This window comes from Aythya ferina (genome assembly GCF_964211825.1).
Source record: "Aythya ferina genome assembly, chromosome: 35".
Classification (NCBI taxonomy): domain Eukaryota; kingdom Metazoa; phylum Chordata; class Aves; order Anseriformes; family Anatidae; genus Aythya; species Aythya ferina.
The window spans coordinates 868,237-888,910 of record NC_140332.1 but is presented as its reverse complement, the minus strand read 5'-3'; the positions used below and the strand labels follow the sequence as shown (position 1 = coordinate 888,910).

Below are 20,674 nucleotides of genomic sequence, written 5' to 3'. Positions count from 1 at the left end.
CTTAGAAGAAAGAAGGCCTGGGGTGGATCTTATCAACATATATACCTGAAGGGAGGGTGCAAGGAAAATGGAACCATGCTCTTCTCAGTGATGTCCAGTAATAGGACAAGAGACAGTGGCACAAACTAAAATACAAGTGGTTCTGCCTGAATGTCAGAAAATCCTTCTGTACTGTGTGGGTGATGGAACAGGGGAACAGGTTGCCCAGTGAGGTTGTGAAGTCTTGCATTGTCTGGATTTAACCTGGCAAAACTGCAGCTGCTTGTCATAGAGATCCCTTTTTGTGCCAGCATTCCCCCCACACAGAGGATATTCTTATATGTAATCCTGTTGCTTCGGTGTTTTTCTTTTAAGCCATTAGACCTTCAATTTTTTTGTGGGTCTAGAATCAGAACACGCTGCAGCAATACTGCCCTGACCAGACGCAGCAAATAGGAGGTGGAGTGGAGAATGGCAGGCAGGGTGCCACAACCCCGGGAGGTACCTGGGAACTTCTGGTGGCCTTTGGTGGAGTGCTTTACAAATGGCACTGTGAAAATCAGGCACCAGCAACAGCAACTTGAGTCCATGTTAGGTCAGAAAAAAAAAAGAAAGGATTGCATAAGGAAGACGCACCTGCAAAAATGATTCAAGCTAGAGGTGGTGAAGGAACAACATTTCACCCACACAGCAAGAACCTAACAGCTTGCAGAAGGAAAAACTTCTCCTTTCTGTTCATCAAAATCAAACCAGCCAAGTCCTTCCCTTGTTTAATGTCTTCCTACATCGAGTCCTAGTTAAGGGTTTCAATAATGCAGTTGCAGAATGGTTCCTCAGACAATTTTGCACCTGCAGGGGCTGCTCAGGGACCCCTCCTAGTCCTTGGCACATGGGTTGAGCTCCTGCCAGGCAGTGGTGCTGGCAGTGAGGGCTAGGACACTCTGTGTCCCACCAGGGGCACCACACCTGTGGAGAAGGTAAGAGGCTGAAAAGGCTTTTCTGAGCCTGAGCCCTGCTCAGGGCTCCATCAGCTTCAAGGGCAGACCCAGTCCTACAGGGCCATTTGATTCTTGCTTTGTGGGAAAGATCACAGGAGGCTGTGGGATGGTGCATGAGACAGTCAGCTCATCTTGTTTCTCGTGCTACACGCTCGTCGTGAGCAGCTGCCTTTGCTTCATGCTGGCTGCGACACAGGAGATTTCTTGCTGTCCCTGGCTGGCACCAGCATTATGGCACCTTCCACCACGGGCCTTGAGGAAGGCCATCAGAGGCATCTCAACCACCAAGAAGGTGGTCAAGAAGGTGCTGCCTTGGATGGTCCCTTCTGGGGTCCCATTTGCAGCCATAGGCAGCCCTGAGGACATGGGGGATCCCGTAAGCTGTCATGATCCTTCCCTCCACTGAGCAGCAGAGGACAAAACAAAGCCCTGACCCAGAGAATCCCACTGGTTTGGAGCCAACTTTTATCCCTGGTGGTTCCATGGGCTGTAGGATTTCTAATTGTAATTTCCTTCTGTCACTGAAACTGATAGAAAACAAACACCAAGTATGAAAGGCAATGGTCTATGGGGGACAAAGTTTTGACTCCAAATGCAGGGGCACGTGGTTTCTAACCCTAAAGTAAGGTTAGAGGCAGACACCCCCAGCTGCAGACAGCTAATGGGAATGTCAGTTCTCTGGTCCAGAGACTCAGCTGTTGGGTGCTGCTTCTCAACAAGGTATTTAATGCCATTTCATCCATAGAATTGTAGAATCATAGAATGTCTTGAGTTGGAAAGGACCCTAAAGATAATTTAACTCCAACCCCCCTGCCACAGACAGGGTGCCCCCCAATTCCTTAGGGTGCCTCTCCCTTCCCTGGGGTCCCTGGGTGCCCCCCCAGTTCCTTAGGGTCCCCCCCCCTTCCTTAGGGTGCCCCCCCCGTCCCTGGGGTCCCTGGATGCCCCCCCCAATTCCTTAGGGTCCCCCCCCCCTTCCTTAGGGTGCCCCCCCCTTCCCCAAAGTCCCCCGGGTGCCACCCGGTGCCAACCATCCCCATCCACCTCAGGCAGCTTCCCCCACCCCCATGTGTGTCCCCCCTCCCCCCCACGGGTGTCCCCTCACCCCCCCCACCCACGGGTGCCCCCCCAGCAGCTGCGCTCTGCCCTGCGCTCGGCGTCCTCCCCCCGGCAGTGCCCCGGGGCCTCCGTGCGCTTCGACCCCTTGGTGCTGCTGCTGGATGCAGCCCTCAACGGGGGGCTCGACGTGGTGCAGCAGGCTGTGGCCGAGGTGGGGGGGACACGGGGACACGGGGGGGGACATGGGGACACTGGGATGTGGGATGGGGACACTGGGGACATGGGATGGGGACATGGGGGCACAGGGACAGGGGATGGGGACACTGGGATATGGGATGGGGACATGGGATGGGGATATGGGGACACAGGGACATGGGATGGGGACACAGGGACGTGGGGACAGGGGATGGGAACATGGGGACACGGGCTGAGGACATGGGATAGGGACACAGGACATGGGATGGGGACATGGGGACACAGGGACATGGGATGGGGACAGGGGATATGGGATGGGGACATGGGATAGGGATGGAGTCAGGGGGACCGGGCTGGGGATACGGGGATGTGGGATGGGGACGCAGGGGGACAGGGACATGGGCTGGGGACATGGGATAGGGGCATGGGATGGGGACAGGGGACACAGGCTGGGAACACAGGGGATGCAGGGGACATGGGTTGGGGACACCAAGGACACGGGCTGGGGACATGGGGGACACTGGGGAGATGGGATGGGGACATGGGGACACGGAGACAGGGGATGGGGACATGGGGGGACAGGGCTAGTGACACTGGGATATGGGATGGGGACATGGGGACACAGGACATGGGATAGGGACATAGGATAGGGACACAGGATGGGGACAGGGGACACAGACTGCGGATGCAGGGGACACAGGCTGGGGACACAGGGGACGTGGGATGGGGACACGGAGGACACAGGCTGGGGACATGGGGGACACGGGGTGGGGAAATGGGACATGGGGACATGGGACACAGGCTGGGGACACGGGGGACATGGGGGACACGGGATGGGGACATGGGGACATGGGATGGAGAGATGGGGGACATGACGGGGTTATGGGGGGACACGGGGGTGACAGGGGTGACAGGCGGTGACACGGGGGGGTGCCACGTGGATGGGGGGGCACTGGGGGGCACGGGGATGGGGGATGAAGGGGGACGAAGGGGGACGCTGTAGGGGCAGGAGGTGGGATGGGGGGGACAAACGGGGGGCTGTGGGACAGCCCGTGGGGTGGGGGGGGCAAAGGGGTGCTGGGGACCCCCCCGAGGGTACTGGGATCCCCCCCCCGAGGATACTGAGACCCCCCCAAGGGTACTGGGACCCCTCCAAGGATACTGGAAAGACCCCCAGAGGGTACTGGGACCCCCATAAGGGTACTGGAACCCCCCCCCGAGGATACCGGGGAACCCCCCCGAGGGCACTGGGACCCCCCAGAGGGTACTGGGATCCCCCCCCCGAGGATACTGAGACCCCCCCAAGGGTACTAGGACCCCCCCGAGGGTACAGGAAAGACCCCCAGAGGGTACTGGGAACCCCCCCGAGGGTACTGGGTACCCCCCCCGAGGGTACAGGAAAGACCCCCAGAGGGTACAGGGAGCCCCCCCGAGGGTACTGGGAACCCCCCAGAGGGTACTAGGGAACCCCCTGACGGTACTGGGAACACCCTCAGATGGCACCGGGACCCCCAGGGACGGGCACCCCACGGCCCCCATCCCCACGGTGCCCCCCCCCTTGCCAGGACCCCCCTGCACTGCGCGGCCTCGTGCAACGACACGGCCATCTGCGTGGCCCTGGTGCGCCACGGTGCCGCCTGCTACGCCACCACCAGCGACGGCTGCCTCACCCTGGACAAGTGCGACCCGTACCGCGACAGCTACGCCGAGTGCCAATCTACCTCACCGGTACGGGGGGGGACATGGGGACAACATGGGGACACGGGGGGGACATGGGGACATTTGGGGCCATGGGGCCATGGGGACACAGGGGGACATGGGGATGACATGGGGTCTGGGAGGGCTCGCCAAGTGCCACAGCTACCTCACTGGTACGGGGCTGGGGGCATGGGGGGGCTGGGGACATGTCCCTGTCCCTACTGGTGCCCCTACTGGTGTCCCTGTCCCCACTGGTGTCCCCAAACCTCTCCTTGGCCCCACTGGTGTCCCCATCCCCATGTATGTCCCCACTGGTGTCCCCATCTCCACTGGGGTCCCCATGTGTGTCCCCGTGTCTGTCCCTGTCCCCACACGTATCCCCACTGTTGTCCCCGTCCCCATGTATATCCCTATTGGTGTCCCCACTGGTGTCCCCATCCCTTCCAATGTCCCCACTGGTGTCCCTGTCCCGAGAGGTGGAGCAGAGCCTGGGGCAGCGGCACGGCGGGGTGGTGTACGCGCTGTGGGATTACGAGGCGGCGCAGGGGGACGAGCTGAGCTTCCGCGAGGGCGACCCCGTCACCGTGCTGCGGCGCCAGCCCCCCGGCGAGCACGAGTGGTGCTGGGCGGCCCTGCGCGGCCAGGAGGGCTTCGTGCCGCGCAGCTTCTTCGGGGTGGGGGGCACCGGGGGGTGGGGGATACCGGGGGGTAGGGGGCAACCCTGGGTTATAGGGGAGCACACAAGGGATGGGGTGGGGGCACCCAGAGGGTGTGGGGGGCACACCAGTCCCAAAGATACGTGTTAACATGGAGTCTGCTTGTCAGCATCGATCCCCCCTATCGGAAGGACAGAGGCAAACACAACCTGTGCCCCTGATCCTTTAAGTAGTCGTCCCAAAGCCATAAAGCCCCCTTTTTAAATAAGCGTTAGTAACAAAATCTTGAACAAGGTGGGGGTAAATTAACTTGGCTACAGCATTAAAGATGAGCTTTGCGCGGTGGTCAGTTGCTGGCTGGCTTGAGGCGCGTGGCTGAGGGTCTCTAACCAAGTGTATGACTGATTCGGGCACGTGGACAGCGCATGTGGTTACGGGGAAAGTATATGTAGCAGAGAAAAATGGCAATAAACGCCTTCTGCTCAAGAGGCACCAGGAGACCATGTCTTTCATCCCTTCAGGTCTGCCGCCTTCCAACTCAGGATATTCTATGATTCCAAGTGTGGAACCCAGCATTTGGCCTTCAATGCCACGCAGCTGGATGCGGCCCGTTGATCCAGCCTGTCCAGATCCCTCTGCACAGCCTTCCTGCCCTCATGGGGGGCCCATCCAGCCCAGGCGCGTGTCACAATGGCACCCATTGTGACGTCACTTGCTGACACCCCAGGGCTCCGCCTTATAAGAGCGCAGCCGTGGCTCGGACCCTCAGTGTCGGTGCACGGCAGTGACGGACAGGGCAGGAGCACAGGGCCTTCGAGGAGTCCCCGAGCATAGCCCACGTCCCACAATGCCGCAACCGCCCGTCCAGAGGAGCCGCCGGTTTCTCCTTGTGAGCTCTCCCAGTCCAGAGGCTCTTTCTGAATGGGATGGGGAGGGAGCCATGCCCCCCAGGCAGCCCAGGCTGGCCTGGCAGGAGACCTGGTCTTCTAGGGGCAGCAACCGGCCAGCAGAGGCCATTTTGCCGGCAGAGGAAAGAACCCCGGTAGAGGCCATTTCTCCGGCAGCGGGCAGCAGCCTGGTAGAGGAGAGCAAGGACGAGTCGCAGCTGCTGGATCCCAGTGAGTCAGGGTCTTAGGGTTGGGGTGGGGAGGGTTTGAGACACAGAGACCCCTGCTTGACTCCAGGACTCCTTTCCTGGGTAAAGTGGCGCTTGGGCTGATGGGGCTGGCTGATGGAGCCAGGGGAGTTTTAGGTTGGATGTTAGGAAGAACTTCTTTACTGAAAGGGTTGTGAGGCATTGGAACAGGCTGCCCAGGGAAGTGGTGGAGTCACCATCCCTGGAAGTCTTCAAAAGACGTTTAGATGTAGAGCTTAGGGATATGGTTTAGTGGGGACTGTTAGCGTTAGGTCAGAGGTTGGACTTGATGATCTTGAGGTCTCTTCCAACCTAGAAATTCTGTGATTCTGTGATTCCTCCGCAGCACCACAGAATCCCAGGATGCTTTGGGCTGGGGGGGACCTCAGCGATCACGATGCTTCCCCCCAGCCCAGGCTGCCCAAAGCCCACCCAGCCTGGCCGTGGGCAGTGCCAGGGAGGGGTCACCACAGCCTGCGCCAAGGCCTCACTGCCCTGGGCGTGAAGGAGAGAAATCCCTGCCTGTCCAAAAGAAACCTGCCCTCTTTGAGGTTAAAGCCGTCACCCCTTGTCCTGTCGCTGCAGTCCATGATGAAGATTCCCCCCCAGCTTTCCTGGAGGCCCCTTTGGGCACGGGGAGGCCGCAGCAAGGTCCCCCCGCAGCCTTCTCCAGGCTCCACAAGCCCAGCTCCCTCAGCCTCTCTTCCCAGCGGAGCTGCTGCAGCCTCTGGGCATCCCCGCGGCCTCCCCACGTCCTTCTGGGGCTGGGACCCTTCCTCTCCTCACCCCTGCATTCAGCCCCTCTCTGCAGCACTCTTTGCTTTCCTCCTTTCCAGATAAGGCATGGAAACTGCGCAAAGACTCGGCCGTGAAATTCATCAGGGCGTATGTCAGACGGAAAAGAAAGGTAATGGCAGCCGCTTGCATCGCAGCTGTGCTCCTGGAGCTGCCCTCCAGGGGTCCCACACAGCCCCAGACCCCTCAAGGCTTTGGTCCTGCTGGCCGTGGGTGTCCCCCTAATGCTCTGTTGGTGTCTTTGTGGCTGCCAGGACGACGAGGAGCAGAAGATGCTGTTCCTCAGCAAAATCTGTGATCTGTGCAGAATTGTCACAGAGGAGGGTGTGCCGGTGAACTTGCATGCCTTCTACTGCAAACATAAGCTGGTGAAGAACATCATGGTGAGAGGATGCGCAGCGGGTTGGGGAAGGGGACAGGCCCCCCGGCACCAGTCCCCTGGGAGGCGAGGGCTGGGGCAGCGCTGGCTCTGCTGCTGCTGGGTGCCGGTGGCTCCAAGGTCTCATCCTGCTTGTGCTCTGCAGGCGCTGCTGGAAAAGGAACCCGTGGACAGCTTGCGCACCGAATTCCGGCAGAAGGCCATGGAGACTGTCACCATCCTCAGGTACGTGCCCAGCCCCTGGTTGGGCCAGCACAGCCCCAGGGCAATGCCCTGGTGGCCCTGAAGCTGGCAGGGAGGCTGCCCATCCCTCCCAGGGATGCCTGGCCAAGGGAGGTCCGTGTCCTCCTTCATAAGCCTCGAGGCACTGCGTCCAACAGGCTCCTCTCTCTCTCCTTCAGCAACACCGTACCAACAGTACTGCGTGGCAAAAAGGAGGATCTCCTGAACGTGTGCTGCAAGAGCGTCTTCTTTCTGCCTCCGGAGTCGGATGTGCCAGAGGCAGAAAGAGCGCTCTACACTGAGGTATGTGCTGGGTGAGGTACCGGCACCCCCAGTCCTGCTGAGCTGCTGCCTTGCTTCCCCGTGCTGACACAACCAGTGCAGGGCCGGGGCCCAGATTTGCTTTCCCAGCCTCACCCCTTCCCCTTCCCCGACCTGATCTTGTGCTGCAGGAGGTCTGCACGCAGCGGCTTTTTAGCCCCAGAGCCACCCCTGAACTCCAGAGGGGCTCAGAGCCAGCTCCTAGGGGTAAGAAGGACCACAGAAGTAATTCGATGCTCTTCTGTCCTCCCTGCAGACTATGAGTGCCATGGACCTCATGCTGGCGGCCTTCGTACGCAACTGTCCCAACACCAGTTCCACCAGAGAGTTGCAGAATATCTTGCAGGTTTGGCATTTGCAAAGAATTTCCAGAGAATCCTCTCAGGTTACATTTGCAGACCACTGTCAACCCAGCAACTTCTCTCCTCGCAGGTGCTGCTGGCCTTTGCCCACTCCAAAAACCCAGCTGTGCGTGAGAGAGCTATGAGGAGGATTGAGAGGCTGGCTGATTTCATCGTCAGGTATTTTGTGACCGAGGTAAGGCACAAGGAACCCTCCACCCTTTCCTGCATCCCAGAGCATCCTGCCACTCAGGGGTGCCTGCGAGGCAAACCTGGATGCACGTGAGTGCCTCAGCACTGTGAAGCGAGGGTCTTCGTCCCTCCTTTGCCCCTGCTCTTCCCTTCCCAGGCCGTGCTCTCTCAGGACCGGCTCTGCCTCCACTAAGCCCTTTGTCTCTCCTCCCTTCCTCACCCAGAACTCAGATGACTATGAAGACAGCCACGATGATTCCAGACAGATCTACATCCCCATCCTGGGACAGCTGCTGGGCCACCTCTTCATTTTCAGCAGTAGCAATGATTCCTTCGGATGCGCAACCTTGGATGCTCTTTTTTGCTTCTACAAAATCGTCACAGAAGGAAGAGGTAAGAAGGTGTGGTGGGCAACGTCCATCTGCACACAGATATCTACTGGTTTGTCTACCTGTTCTCCCCGAGTATTGTGAAGGATTGTTCTTGTGCTTGGTGGAGGCTGCCCACGGAATTCTGCCAGGTTCCCTGACCTCCTCTGCTCCTCACAGCAGCTTCCCGCAGCATTCTGGCTATCGTTTTCCGCAGAAGCTAGACGCTCACCTGACGTCCAGGAGCAGTTCTCTGCTGCTGTCCTTCCCAACCCTCCCCAGATCACCTACCACGCTGTTTTGTGGTCTCCCCCAGTCTAAGCCATCAATCGATGAGCACTTCCCAAACCGCATCTTCCCCGAGGAGTGAACAGCAGAGCCAGCCGTGCATCAGCAGGGATGGTGACGCCCTCCAGAATTCTCCCTGACTGTTTGCTCCCTGCCGTCTTAAAGGCAGGTGTCAGGGGGCTTCCTGCACATCCTGACCCCGAGCAGAAGGGGGTCTGTGACACGCTGCTACCCCCGTGGCACCCAACGCCATTGCTTCTCCTCCTTCTGCATCACCCCTGACGTCCCTCTTGCTCCCAGCACTCCTCACCTTGTGCTTTACATCCCTGCCCATCACTCTCCTCGCCATGGGTCTGAGCCTCCCTCCTCAACCATTCCTAGTGAAAGTGCTTTTCACCATTTGGCAAGCTTGTTGGCAGAGATGCTCTTCCCTACTGACTCTTCGCTGTTTCCCGCTGTTTAGAATGGAGATTGAGAGAGGACATGGAAAATTATGCAAAGAGACACACGAATTTGGAGGATGCAACACTTCCATTTTCTATAACATCAACTCCCTGTGAAATTGCCAAGGTAATGAGCTCTGGCCTTGCTGGGGATCTTGTCCGCAGCATCAGCAGGCATCTGGTGTGAGCAGAGGGGTCCAGAACCGGTGGGGCTGGCACGGCCTCACTCGCCCTGGTGAGAGGGTTCCTCTTGTCCCCAGGCTGGGGCTATGCGAAGGCTGCTCCCCTGTGTCCCGGCAGCAGCTCCAGCCCTCCTGGCCACCAGCAAGCCCTGGTTACCTGCAGGGCCAGCACTCTGGCCCCATATGCCCCATCCTCACCCTTTCCCCCGAGGGCCTTCTCTCCGGAGCTGCCCTTGCTGCTCAGCTAAGCAGCACCCTTGGGACACTCAGTGAGGCATGTCTTCGCTCCTCCTTCTTCCCACAGGGGTTTGGAGGATACCTCTTCCCTAGTGAGAGGCTGGATGTCATCCTCACAGTCCTTGAGGCTTTACGAGACTCCAGCATCCATGACAAGCAAGGGGCCTGCAGTGTGCTGGACGCAGTCTTGGAGGACCCTGACTACTGGCTGACAGATGTAAGTGGCCTGTGGCCATGGCCCTGCCCTTGAGCTCTTCCAGGTGTTGTTCCTCTCTCCTTCCCTGCCTCCCTCCCTGCCTCCCTCGCACATCGGGGTCTCTTGGGCTTCAGAAGCCACCTGAAGCCAGCAGAGAGCAATGGAAGGGGCCAAAGTTTGAGTGGCAGCTGTGGAAATGGCTGCAGTCTGCTGGTAACACCATTCCCACTTTGTCCCCCAAGGTGCCAAAGATCATGGAGTGCATCAGGAAAAACCTGGGCAGCATCCACACGGCATCGGCGCGGCAGTGCCTGGACTCCCTGCTTCTCAAGCTGACCAACAAGATGTCCAGGGAAGAAGTCAAGAACCTGCTGCAGTTCTCTCCGCCATGTGACAGGTCCTGGCCTTGACATCCTTGAGGGCTTGTTCCGTGTCGGGAGATGCACCTGGAGACTCTCTGCTTGCCAGAGCCATGGCAAAGAGCAGGACATCCCCAGGGAGCACAGCCCTCCTTCCCACCAATGTGTTCCAGCCCTACTGGGCCAGCCAGGGCTGCAGCAGCCCAGCTGTCCAAGGCAGCCCAGAGTCCCCCTGCCCCCAGGGAACACCAGCTCAGCCCCCTCCTGCTTGCCCAGGCTGGGCCCTCAGTGCTCCCCAAGTCACAGGGGCTGCAGGACAGCCTGGCTCCTCTGGGGCTGGCCCAGTTTGTGGCCCTGCGGCTGAGGCAGCCTCACTGACAGAGTATTCTGGGCTTGCAGCACTGACCTGGGCATGTGGGAGGTGATCCTGGCCATGCCGATGACCTTGGAGAAGGTTTTAAACATCATGATGGAAGACTTGCCGCTGTGCGGCTGGTGCACTGCAGTAAAAGAAGACACCTGCATCCGTCGCTTGGCTGTGAGTTCCCAGATGAAACCTTGCTCCCAGCAGGGCTACGTGTGTCCCTTCAGGCACACAGGCACAGCCCTGTGCCCATCTACCCCCAAACTGCCAGCTCCCGCAGGACGTACGGACGCATGGTCCCTGGGGCCGGCAAGCCCCCGTAGCTCCCCGCGCCTGGTGCCTCTTTGGTGCCAGCTGGCGCTGCCCCATCCCTGCCCAAAGGTGGGAGAAGAAGAGGCTGCAGGGAGCCCTGCAGGCCCTGCCAGGCTCTCACTGCTCTTTCTTGCAGATGCTGGCCCAGAATCACATTTCTGAGGAGGAGTTTGGTAACCCAGTGCACCTCCAGAGCTACCTGAAGCACCCAAGCCCAGAGATGCGCTTGATTGTTCTGAAAGGGCTCTGCACCGTGTCAGAGAGCCCTGAGAAGGTGAGTGGGCCATCGTCAAGCAAAGCCATGTTGGCAGCCTGGGCCTTTGCTCTTCTGCCCTCCCGTCCCTCCCCGCTGCCAGGAAGCAAGGCAGGAGGCTGGTGCTCAGGAACCAGAGCCCTTTGCCCAGGGTGGTCTCTCAGTGCTTCACGGAAGGGAAATGGTGTCTTTCCTACAGGCAAGAAAACTTCAGGTCCTGCTGCCAGACATCGTGGAGGCCCTGCAGGACAGCAACACAGATGTGCTGAAGGCCCTGCTTGTGCTGAGAAACGTGATGGCTCATTTGGAGAAGAAGGAGGCCAGAGGCCTGGCTCTGCGGCTGGCTGAGAAGCTCCTGCCACTCTTTGACCACGTAAGTGTGCTGCGGGAGCCCGAGCCCGCAGCTGGGCCCCCTGTAACGAGGGCTGCCCTTCAGCCCGGCCCTGTGGGCAGCACTCAGGCAGGGCCTTCCCAGTCTCCTCGTCAGCCCAGGCGCTGGGGAGCTCTGCTTGGGCATGGCTGGTGCTGCTGGTGGCGAAAGTGGGGTGGCTGGCGGGCAGCCTGCGATGGCAACCGATTGCGTTGCCCTTCACGGGCACCAGGCCTTGCAGCTGCCCCGAGCAGCTCCTCTGGGAAGGATCCAGCGCTGAAGCATCTCACAGTTCTGTGAGCTCCCTTCACATGAGCCACGCTAATGCTGAAATTCCTCCTGTCCTCCTCCCTGCCAGGAGTCCAGCCAGGTGCGGGAGCACTCCATCTGCCTCTTCCAAGCCGTGACGGAGGCTGTGCTGCAGCAAAGGAAGAAGGAAATGAAGACGAGCGTGCAAAAGAGCCTTCTCCCACTCTTCTTTCGTATGAAAGACCAGAGTGAGAGGGTAGCAAAGGTACAGATCTCAGAGCTGAGCAGGGGACAGAGGGTCTCCTTCCCAAGGCTGTGGTGCTAATTCCCAACCTCTGCTGCTCCGCAGGCCTCTGGGGAAGCTCTCGCCACGGCTGCAGAGTTTCTGCAGCGCAAAGAGCTCAAGCGCTTGGCCATGACAGAACAGACGTGGAGGATCGGGGAGTGCTTGGTAAGGACCCAACTTGGTTTGCCCCAGCTGGGCAAACGTGCCCGGCCAGAGCCCGCTGCCTGCAGCCGCATCCTCGCTCCCTTCCTTCCAGCACAGAGCCCCAGGGGGCTCTTCTGCAGGCCCCTCTGCCCTCCCTGCCCCCAGGATGCTGGAGGAGACCCTGGAGAGGCTGTGCAAGCCCCGTGACCTTGCGTTCTCTCTCTCTCCAGCTGCAGCAGGACAGAGGCAGAGTAGAAGAATACCTGCAGCAGAGCCAGCCCTACCTGCAGGACACTCAGACCAACTTGCGACTTGAGGCCGTCAGATTCATTGGTGAGCCCAGCCCCTGGGTCCCTCTCGGGGCAGCCTTTGGCAGCCCCAGGCACTGCCCTGGCAGTGAGGCACAGCCCTGTTGCCCCCAGAGCCCCCCGACTGGGCCCTTGCTCCAGGGTGCAGGAGGGGGCACAGCCTGGCTGGCCAGGCCAGGGGCTGCGCTGCTGGGAGCGTGCTGGGGAGCGGGGCTCTGATGGGATCTCTGTGTCTAGGTCTTGCTGCGCGCTACTGCAAGGACCAGAGCGAGGAGAAGCTGAATGAAATCCTCAGCGGTGAGTGAGGGCAGTGGGGGGTGTGCTAGGGCTGGGGGGACAGCGGCAGAGGCCCCCGTGCCTTGCCCTGCTCCAGGGAAATGCTGAGGAGGGCGGAGGAGCAATGCAGGCATAGGAACGAGGGAGAGGAGACGGGGTGGCCTGTGGTGTCAGGGAATGGCCTCCCAGCCTGGAGCTGGGCAGTGCCGCTGAAAGGGTTGAGTGTCCCTGAGGAAGAGTCAGGGGAAAGGGCAGTAAGGCTGACAGAAGATGGGAGCCTGTTGTAGAGCACGCAACCAGGACGAAGAGGGAGATGAAACTGCCTCTTCCTGGCCTGGGGAAGAGTCGAGTGGGGCTGGCATGGTCTGCAGGGGATGCCTGGGGATCTCTGCAAGGAGTGGGTTTTCATCTCTGCTCTTCTTTCTTTTGCAGCCCTCCAGCCTTCAGACAGCGACCCGGAACCCATGGTCCGTTCCCTGGCCTTTCAAACCACCCTGATCCTGACGTCAAGGCATAACACAACGTCAGGACGGAGATTTCCACTGCTGTGGTGCTGCTAGCCCCGCAGCAGTCCTCAAAAGAGCAATATATATTTTAATAGAACTAGGCTGTTGTCTCATTATTCCAGCAGCTCCTTCAAAGTGACTCAGTGCCATGACGCTGAGCTAACTCGGAGGCCACCAAGGACATCTTTTCCCTGGGCCCGGTGACTGCATGGCGCCTACTCAACCAATGAAAGAGTCACAGAACCCTTGCGCTTGGAAAAGGGCCTTCAGCTCAAGGCCAAGCGTCAGCTAACACTACCAGGCCCACCACAAAACCACGACCCTTAGCGCCAAGTCCACGCATTTCTTTAATAGCTCCAGGCCTGGGGACTCCAGCAGTGCCCTGGGCAGCCGGTTCCACCCTTTCCATGAAGAAATTCTTCCTGACATCCCATCCTGTGAGTCCACCTGTGGTAGGTGCGCCCAGGTAGAAGAACTGCTCAGCCTCCTGGCAGAGCTTCGGGAGGAGGTGGGCAGGCTGAGGAGCACCAGGGAGTCGGAGAAGGTTGAACTGTACTCTGCCAGCCCTGGGACAGATGCGTCAGGCAGACACAGCAGAGGAAATGGAGGATCCCCTACCCTCTGTCCGTCAGGCAGAAGGAGTGGATCTCAGTGACGAAGGGATGGAAGTTGAGATCTGCTCGGGGCAGCAGGCGAACCCCTCCTTGCCTACCTCACCTTCCTTTCAGGTGCCCTGAAACAACAGACTCTGGAACTAATGGACACACAAACAATGATGTGCATGAAGGTCCATCCAGGTTGGAGGGGTTTTAGTTACAGAATCACAGAATTTTCTAGGTTGGAAGAGACCTCAAGGTCATCGAGTCCAACCTCCAACCTAACGCTAACAGCCCTCCACTAAACCATATCCCTAAGCTCTACATCTAAACGTCTTTTGAAGACTTCCAGGGATGGTGACTCCACCACTTCCCTGGGCAGCCTGTTCCAGTGCCTCATAACCCTTTCAGTGAAGAAGTTCTTCCTAACATCTAGCCTAAAACTCCCCTGGCTCAACTTAAACCCATTCCCCCTCGTCCTGTCACCAGGCACGTGGGAGAACAGGCCAACCCCCACCTCACTACAGCCTCCCTTGAGGTACCTAAAAAGAGCGATAAGGTCGCCCCTGAGCCTCCTCTTCTCCAGGCTGAACAAGCCCAGCTCCCTCAGCCGCTCCTCGTAGGACTTGTTCTCCAGGCCCCTCACCAGCTTCGTCGCCCTTCTCTGCACCCGCTCAAGCACCTCGATGTCCTTCTTGTAGCGAGGGGCCCAAAACTGAACACAGTACTCGAGGTGCGGCCTCACCAGAGCTGAGTACAGGGGGACGATCACCTCCCTAGCCCTGCTGGTCACACTGTTCCTGATACAAGCCAGGATGCCGTTGGCCTTCTTGGCCACCTGAGCACACTGCTGGCTCATATTCATCCGACTGTCCACCATCACTCCCAGGTCCTTCTCTGCCTGGCAGCTTTCCAACCATTCCTCTCCCAGCCTGTAGCTCTGCTTGGGGTTATTGCGCCCCAGGTGCAGGACCCGGCACTTGGCCTTGTTAAACTTCATGCAGTTGACCTCAGCCCATCGGTGCAGCCTATCCAGATCCTCCTGCAGAGCTTTCCTACCCTCAAGCAGATTGACACACGCACCTATCTTGGTGTCATCTGTGAACTTACTGAGGGTGCACTCGATGCCCTCGTCCAGATCATCGATGAAGATATTAAAGAGGACCGGCCCCAGCACCGAGCCCTGGGGGACGCCACTAGTGACTGGCCTCCAACTGGACTTGGCTCCATTCACCACGACTCTTTGGGCCCGGCTATCCAGCCAGTTTCTAACCCAACGAAGCGTGCGCCAGTCCAAGCCAAGAGCAGCCAGTTTCTTGAGGAGAATGCTGTGGGAGACGGTGTCAAAAGCCTTGCTGAAGTCAAGGTAGACCACATCCACAGCCTTTCCCTCATCCACCCAGCGCGTCACTCTGTCATAGAAGGAGATCAGGTTCGTCAGGCATCTAGGTATCTAGTTTTCTAGGGCAAGTCAGCCTTCCCCCATTAGTCAGAACTTCCCCCAGAATTTCGCGCAGGCACGGCGAGCAGGTAGGGCTCCTTGCCCATAAGAACAAATCCTCTAATGGCTGTCTTCTCACTAGGTAGGCTACAACGGTCTACACCAGGCATAGAACTCTCCCTAGGAGGTCTGTATCCACCCAGAGTGAGTGCCCTCTCAAAAATGTAGCAGTTCAGGTCTACAGATGCAGGGAGTGCCTGAGCCTGTTGCTGCCCTCTGGGGCGGCGGAGACACTGTGTGTGTGAGGTGCTGGCAGGTGGATGACCAAGGTCACAGGACAGCCATCATCGGAGGCAGCTCACACTGCCGGCCAGAGATCCCCCAGAGCAACCCTGTGGTGTCCGCACAGCCTTGCCCACGTAACTGCTCAGCTCTGAGATCTGTACCTTTGCTACCCTCTCACTCTGGTCTTTCATATGAAAGAAGAGTGGGAGAAGGCTCTTTTGCACGCTCGTCTTCATTTCCTTCTTCCTTTGCTGCAGCACAGCCTCCGTCACGGCTTGGAAGAGGCAGATGGAGTGCTCCCGCACCTGGCTGGACTCCTGGCAGGGAGGAGGACAGGAGGAATTTCAGCATTAGCGTGGCTCATGTGAAGGGAGCTCACAGAACTGTGAGATGCTTCAGCGCTGGATCCTTCCCAGAGGAGCTGCTCGGGGCAGCTGCAAGGCCTGGTGCCCGTGAAGGGCAATGCAATCGGTTGCCATCGCAGGCTGCCCGCCAGCCACCCCACTTTCGCCACCAGCAGCACCAGCCATGCCCAAGCAGAGCTCCCCAGCGCCTGGGCTGACGAGGAGACTGGGAAGGCCCTGCCTGAGTGCTGCCCACAGGGCCGGGCTGAAGGGCAGCCCTCGTTACAGGGGGCCCAGCTGCGGGCTTGGGCTCCCGCAGCACACTTACGTGGTCAAAGAGTGGCGGGAGCTTCTCTCATGTGAGAGAAGCTTCTCTCTTCCAACCAGCCTCTTGTGCTGGCCTGGGGAGTGGGACTGGCCCTGTGGGGTGTAATACACCATGAATGTTTGTTCATTGTCTTTTGTATTATAAAAACAAGGAGTTCTGTTTGAGGAGCGGGAGTTGCGAAAGCTCCCTGTCTGAATTTAAGAAGAGATTGGACTGTGCACTTAGTCACATGGTCTGAACTTTTGGGTAGACCTGTGCGGTGTCAAGAGTTGGACTTGATGATCCTTAAGGGTCCCTTCCAACTCAGGATATTCTAGGATTCTATGATTCTAAGTAAGGAGCTGTATAATGCTTGGCTAGACACTATGAAAATTCTTTTGCTTAATGTAACAAAAAAAGAGAGCCCCCTCCCCTTCTCTCCCTCTGCATCTCAGTTGCCTCTTTTGTTCAAAGACACTGCTGCAAAGCTCATGTAACCATCTCCTGGTAAGTTGCTCAACTAGTGTATCAACATCCTGCCTTCCTGTCTCACGCTGGGCCAACATGACCAAATAAAAAAAAAAAAGAAGTTGCACCACAACGCCGAGGAAGACTACTGCCTTCATCTTCACGACCACCAGAGGGACAGAGACGACCCCCTAGCAACAGCGCGCACAGTCGCAGAATATCCCAGGATGTGCTGCGTAATCCCGGAATTACCAAGATATAAAAAGGGACCCTGGCAGGGGTGAGGTGCGCGCCGTTGGCGGAGCCGAGACTCCCCGGCCGCCCAGCACTGTTTTGCTTGCTGTTTGCTTACTCAATAAATTCCTTTCTATGATTAATACAATGCTTTCTGAAAATTAATTAAGGGGGCAATTTATAACATGGGGCACAGGCACTCTGTGCTGGGGATCTCCCAGGCAAGAGACCAGGGCTCCGGCAGCTTCACGGACCTCTGTTCCCTGAGCCATGGCTGGCCCCAGCACGGGGGCTGCTAGGGAGGCCCAGAGCCGCCGTTGTCCCAGCAGCTGTGGTGCCTTTCAAGGGGCAGGAGCTGTGGTGGCCATTCCCAGAGCCCTGCAGCAGCCTGTGGTTGGGCCCTGCCCTGGGTCAAGCCCAGCCTGGGCTGCTGGGCTGGGCTGGGCTGGGGAGAGGACAGGGAGGTGGGGAGAGGTGGGCAGGGGCTGGGCTGGGCTGGGCAGTTCCCAGCACAGGGCAACAGCAGCGTCAGGGAGCGGTGGCAGCATTTAGGGGAGGGCTCCCAGCAGGGCTTGGTGCTGCAGAGCCAGGGCTGCACAAAGGGAGCCCAGAGCTGCAGGGGCAGGGGAGAAGAGGCCACTCTGCGCCCTTGCTGGCCTGGGCAGAGCAGGAAGGGGGCCCAGGGCATTCGTCCCATCACCGCAACCTGTCAGGACCTGCAAGGCACTCATGGAGCATCCAAAGCCAGGCTCTACAGTGTGGCCACAAGCCCTGCCTGCTCCTCCTGCTGCCACACTCCCTGTGGTGGCTGCAGCAGAGGGGACCCCCAGCCAGCCCCTGTATGGGGCTCTGCCACCCGCCTTGCCCCAGCCCTCTCCAGCGCCCTTCTTGCTGCTGTCTGATGCATGCCAGGACCTCCCAGTGCGTGCTTTTCTGGCTGTCTGTCTGGACCTATGCACCTCCCATTGTTCTCCTGGTTTGCCTTCCCCTTACTCTTTCATCACTCAGACTGCTCTCACTGACCCACTTGCTGCTTTGAGCTTTGAAGTAGAAGCAGCCCAGCTTGCCCGTCTATCAGCAGTCTGTCTAATTGTTTCCTTACCAAGATCCTTATCATTTGTCATTGAATTCATATGATATGGGTTAATACTAACACTATAATTTTTAATTTCCTATCTATCAGTATAAAATACTTATTGTACAGTCATCCTTGTAGGAAGGTAAACTTCACAGGATGTCGAGGGATTTTTGAAACAGCAAAGATCCCATGACTTGCTGCAGCTGAGCAAACCAAGCTACCAGAACGACTATGAGAAGTTCCCATGACAGTGTTCCCACATTGCCCGATTGAGGAATTTAGAAAAATATTGTTGCCAGCAGCTGGCTTCAAGGACGGGATCTACGTGACTGCTAATCACAAGGGGGTTGTTTTCTTGCAGGTGGGGTTGTTTTCTTCCATTTGTTTGTCTGAGTGCTTTTGACCAATAATCTTGTGTGAGAAACTATCTGCTCCTGTTAAGTTTGCTATAAGAGTCAGGCTATTTGGGTAATAAAGGGAGAGCATGATCTGACCATACTAATGTCTGTTGTGTTTTCGGCCGTTCTTCCTGCAACAACAGGAGGCATACATGTTGAGCTTGCTTTGTTTTTTGGATAATTGCTGCATGTTTTCATGTTCTTTGGTTGGAAATAGGAAAAAGCCTTCTGCACCTTTGTGCTGCCAGGTCTCTAAGGAAAGCAGGAGGGCGCTGGTGCAAAGGAGCTGTAACATCCAGCGACAGACCGGCACAGAAATCTGGTGTAAGGAAAGTAAGTGATGAAGGCACCAGATGACCAACGGGAGAAATGGCAAGGCTGGGGTGGTGAGGAGCAAGGTTGTCCATGCAGTGTCAGACATCAAGAGTCTGCTTGTCTTCCCTATTCAGGTCTCAAAAGAAGACACCCTGGGTCAGTGTCAATTAGACAATAATGCTCCAAATCAAAATTCAAATAAATGCATCCTTTAAAATGGGAAAATATTTTTATTAGGTGCTTTTTGAAATATTCCTCCTTATCTACAACAGGAAAGCTCTCCAATTAGCTGAAAAAGTTTTGAAGACTTGAAGAAAACTATGTAAGATGTTTTAGGAGTTTCTGCATTTTAATGAGTTCCATGGTGTACATGTATTTTGGTGCTCAGTCTATGAAGCTCAGGTACTGAGAGGAGAATGATGCAATTGCTTGAGAAAGTAAAGTCAGAAGGAAAAGTTGAAGTGACAGAGTATTAATGGGCCCCACTGAGGACTGTTACTAACAAAACCTCCCCAGGGACATGTTAGGCAGCTACTTGGAGGCCTTGATTACAGAGAGGCAAAGGCACTGTGAGGAGAAATATTTTCATTAAGCAGAAGGGCCAAAGCCAGATACCAGATACTGGAGGGGAGATCCTGCACCCCCATGTCTGGCTCAGGGCTCTTCCTGGGGTCTGTGGGTTGTGGTGGGCAGTGTGACACCTCCGTGCCTCTACACAGAGTAGCAAGGAAGCAATGAGGCTCCATTGCAATGAGTATAATATGTCTCCTCATGAGCTCTAGCCAAGGAGACAAAAATGTCAGGGCTGTTGGGGCCTGTCATTCTTGCCAGCACCCTCTGCCTTCTGCTCTTCAGGCTTTCCTATGCTGTCCCACAGTTTGACCTATTTTCTTGAAGTCTGCAGACACCCATCTCTGTTTCACCCATCTCATTTCACCAATGTCTCATCAACCTTCACTAGATAATCCTTGAAATACAAAGCCAGGATCTGATCACAGACACTCTTTGGGTGACCTCTGGTGCCACAGCACTAACTTTTGAGGGACATTTCGTCTTCCTTGTGGCCACTGCCACCCTTTTAAGGTGCACTTCATGGCAGTTTTTTCTATCCTGCTCTTTCCTACTATGAAAGAAAGCTCCATCAGGTTGGAATCCACTCATAAAGTAGGCATCGAACCCATCAGGATTCTTGTGTTCAAAACCATTAGCTTCTGCTGTCCAAGCTCTTCTTCCCTCCCCAAAATCTCACATCTCTCCTGTTTAGGCTTATCCTGAATTCACTGTATCAGTCATCTTCTTAGAGGCAGCTTTCTGATGACTTTCATGAACACAGAGTATCTGTCTTACCTCTGCTGGCTACTCTGTTCCTGAGAAAGAAGCAGCTTCTAAGCCAGCATGAAGAAGGACACAAAGGGTCTGTAGGAGCACCTTGCACAATGTGCCCAGCAGCTCTGCACCACCACAAAAGTGCACATCCTGCCTACAAGTTTTGGTTCCAGAATGGCTCCTATGGATCCAGGGTAACTTCCCAGGCCCTTATGTATGCTTCAGTTTCCCCCAGGCATCTTGAAGGCAGTAGCTGCCTCTGTGTAGAAAACTGAAAGCAGCCCTGAAGGATGACTTTAGGCAAAAGCTGACACTTCTGACATAACCCCTATCCAAGACCTCTTCCTTTATGGGGCCTACCCAGTACTTAGGAAGAGTGGAACTCACAACCTGTATGCTTAGCAGGTGCCTTCTTCTGGTCTATCACTGACACTGGCAGATGTGAGCCTAAAGGCACATATCCCAGTCAAGAGTCAAGGGATGACCTGTTGGCTACTTCAGAAAGAGCTCAACTCACAATCCACTTTACAGATATTCCCTTAGGAATGGATTAGGAATTTCTGAAGCACCACCAACTTTGTGATACCACATCTACAAAACACATACTTTCTTTCAAAATCATTAGTTTCTGCTGCCCAAACTCCTCTTCCCGCCCCCAAATCTCACATCTCTCCTGGCCAGCCTTCTCCTAACCTCCCCATATCGGTCATCTGTTTGGGAGCAGGATTCTCATGACATTCATGATCTCAGGGTATCTGTCTCACCTCTGCT

The 20,674-nt window shown here is 56.9% G+C and overlaps 2 protein-coding genes across 3 annotated transcripts in view; one reads left to right on the top strand and one right to left on the bottom strand.

The window, feature by feature from the left end:
• LOC311425943 (ATPase family AAA domain-containing protein 2-like) overlaps positions 1 to 20,674 on the bottom strand; it is a 43,326-nt gene that overhangs the window by 2,360 nt on the left and 20,292 nt on the right. The gene's annotated exons all lie outside the window — the stretch shown is intronic.
• Positions 11,782 to 13,766, top strand: LOC311425924 (uncharacterized protein; the record flags this gene model as incomplete). Its single annotated transcript, XM_084501984.1, has 6 exons — positions 11,782 to 11,856; positions 11,941 to 12,042; positions 12,252 to 12,354; positions 12,567 to 12,626; positions 13,038 to 13,128; positions 13,466 to 13,766. 6 exons carry the CDS (start codon positions 11,782 to 11,784, stop codon positions 13,764 to 13,766), a joined length of 732 nt encoding a protein of 243 aa, XP_084358110.1.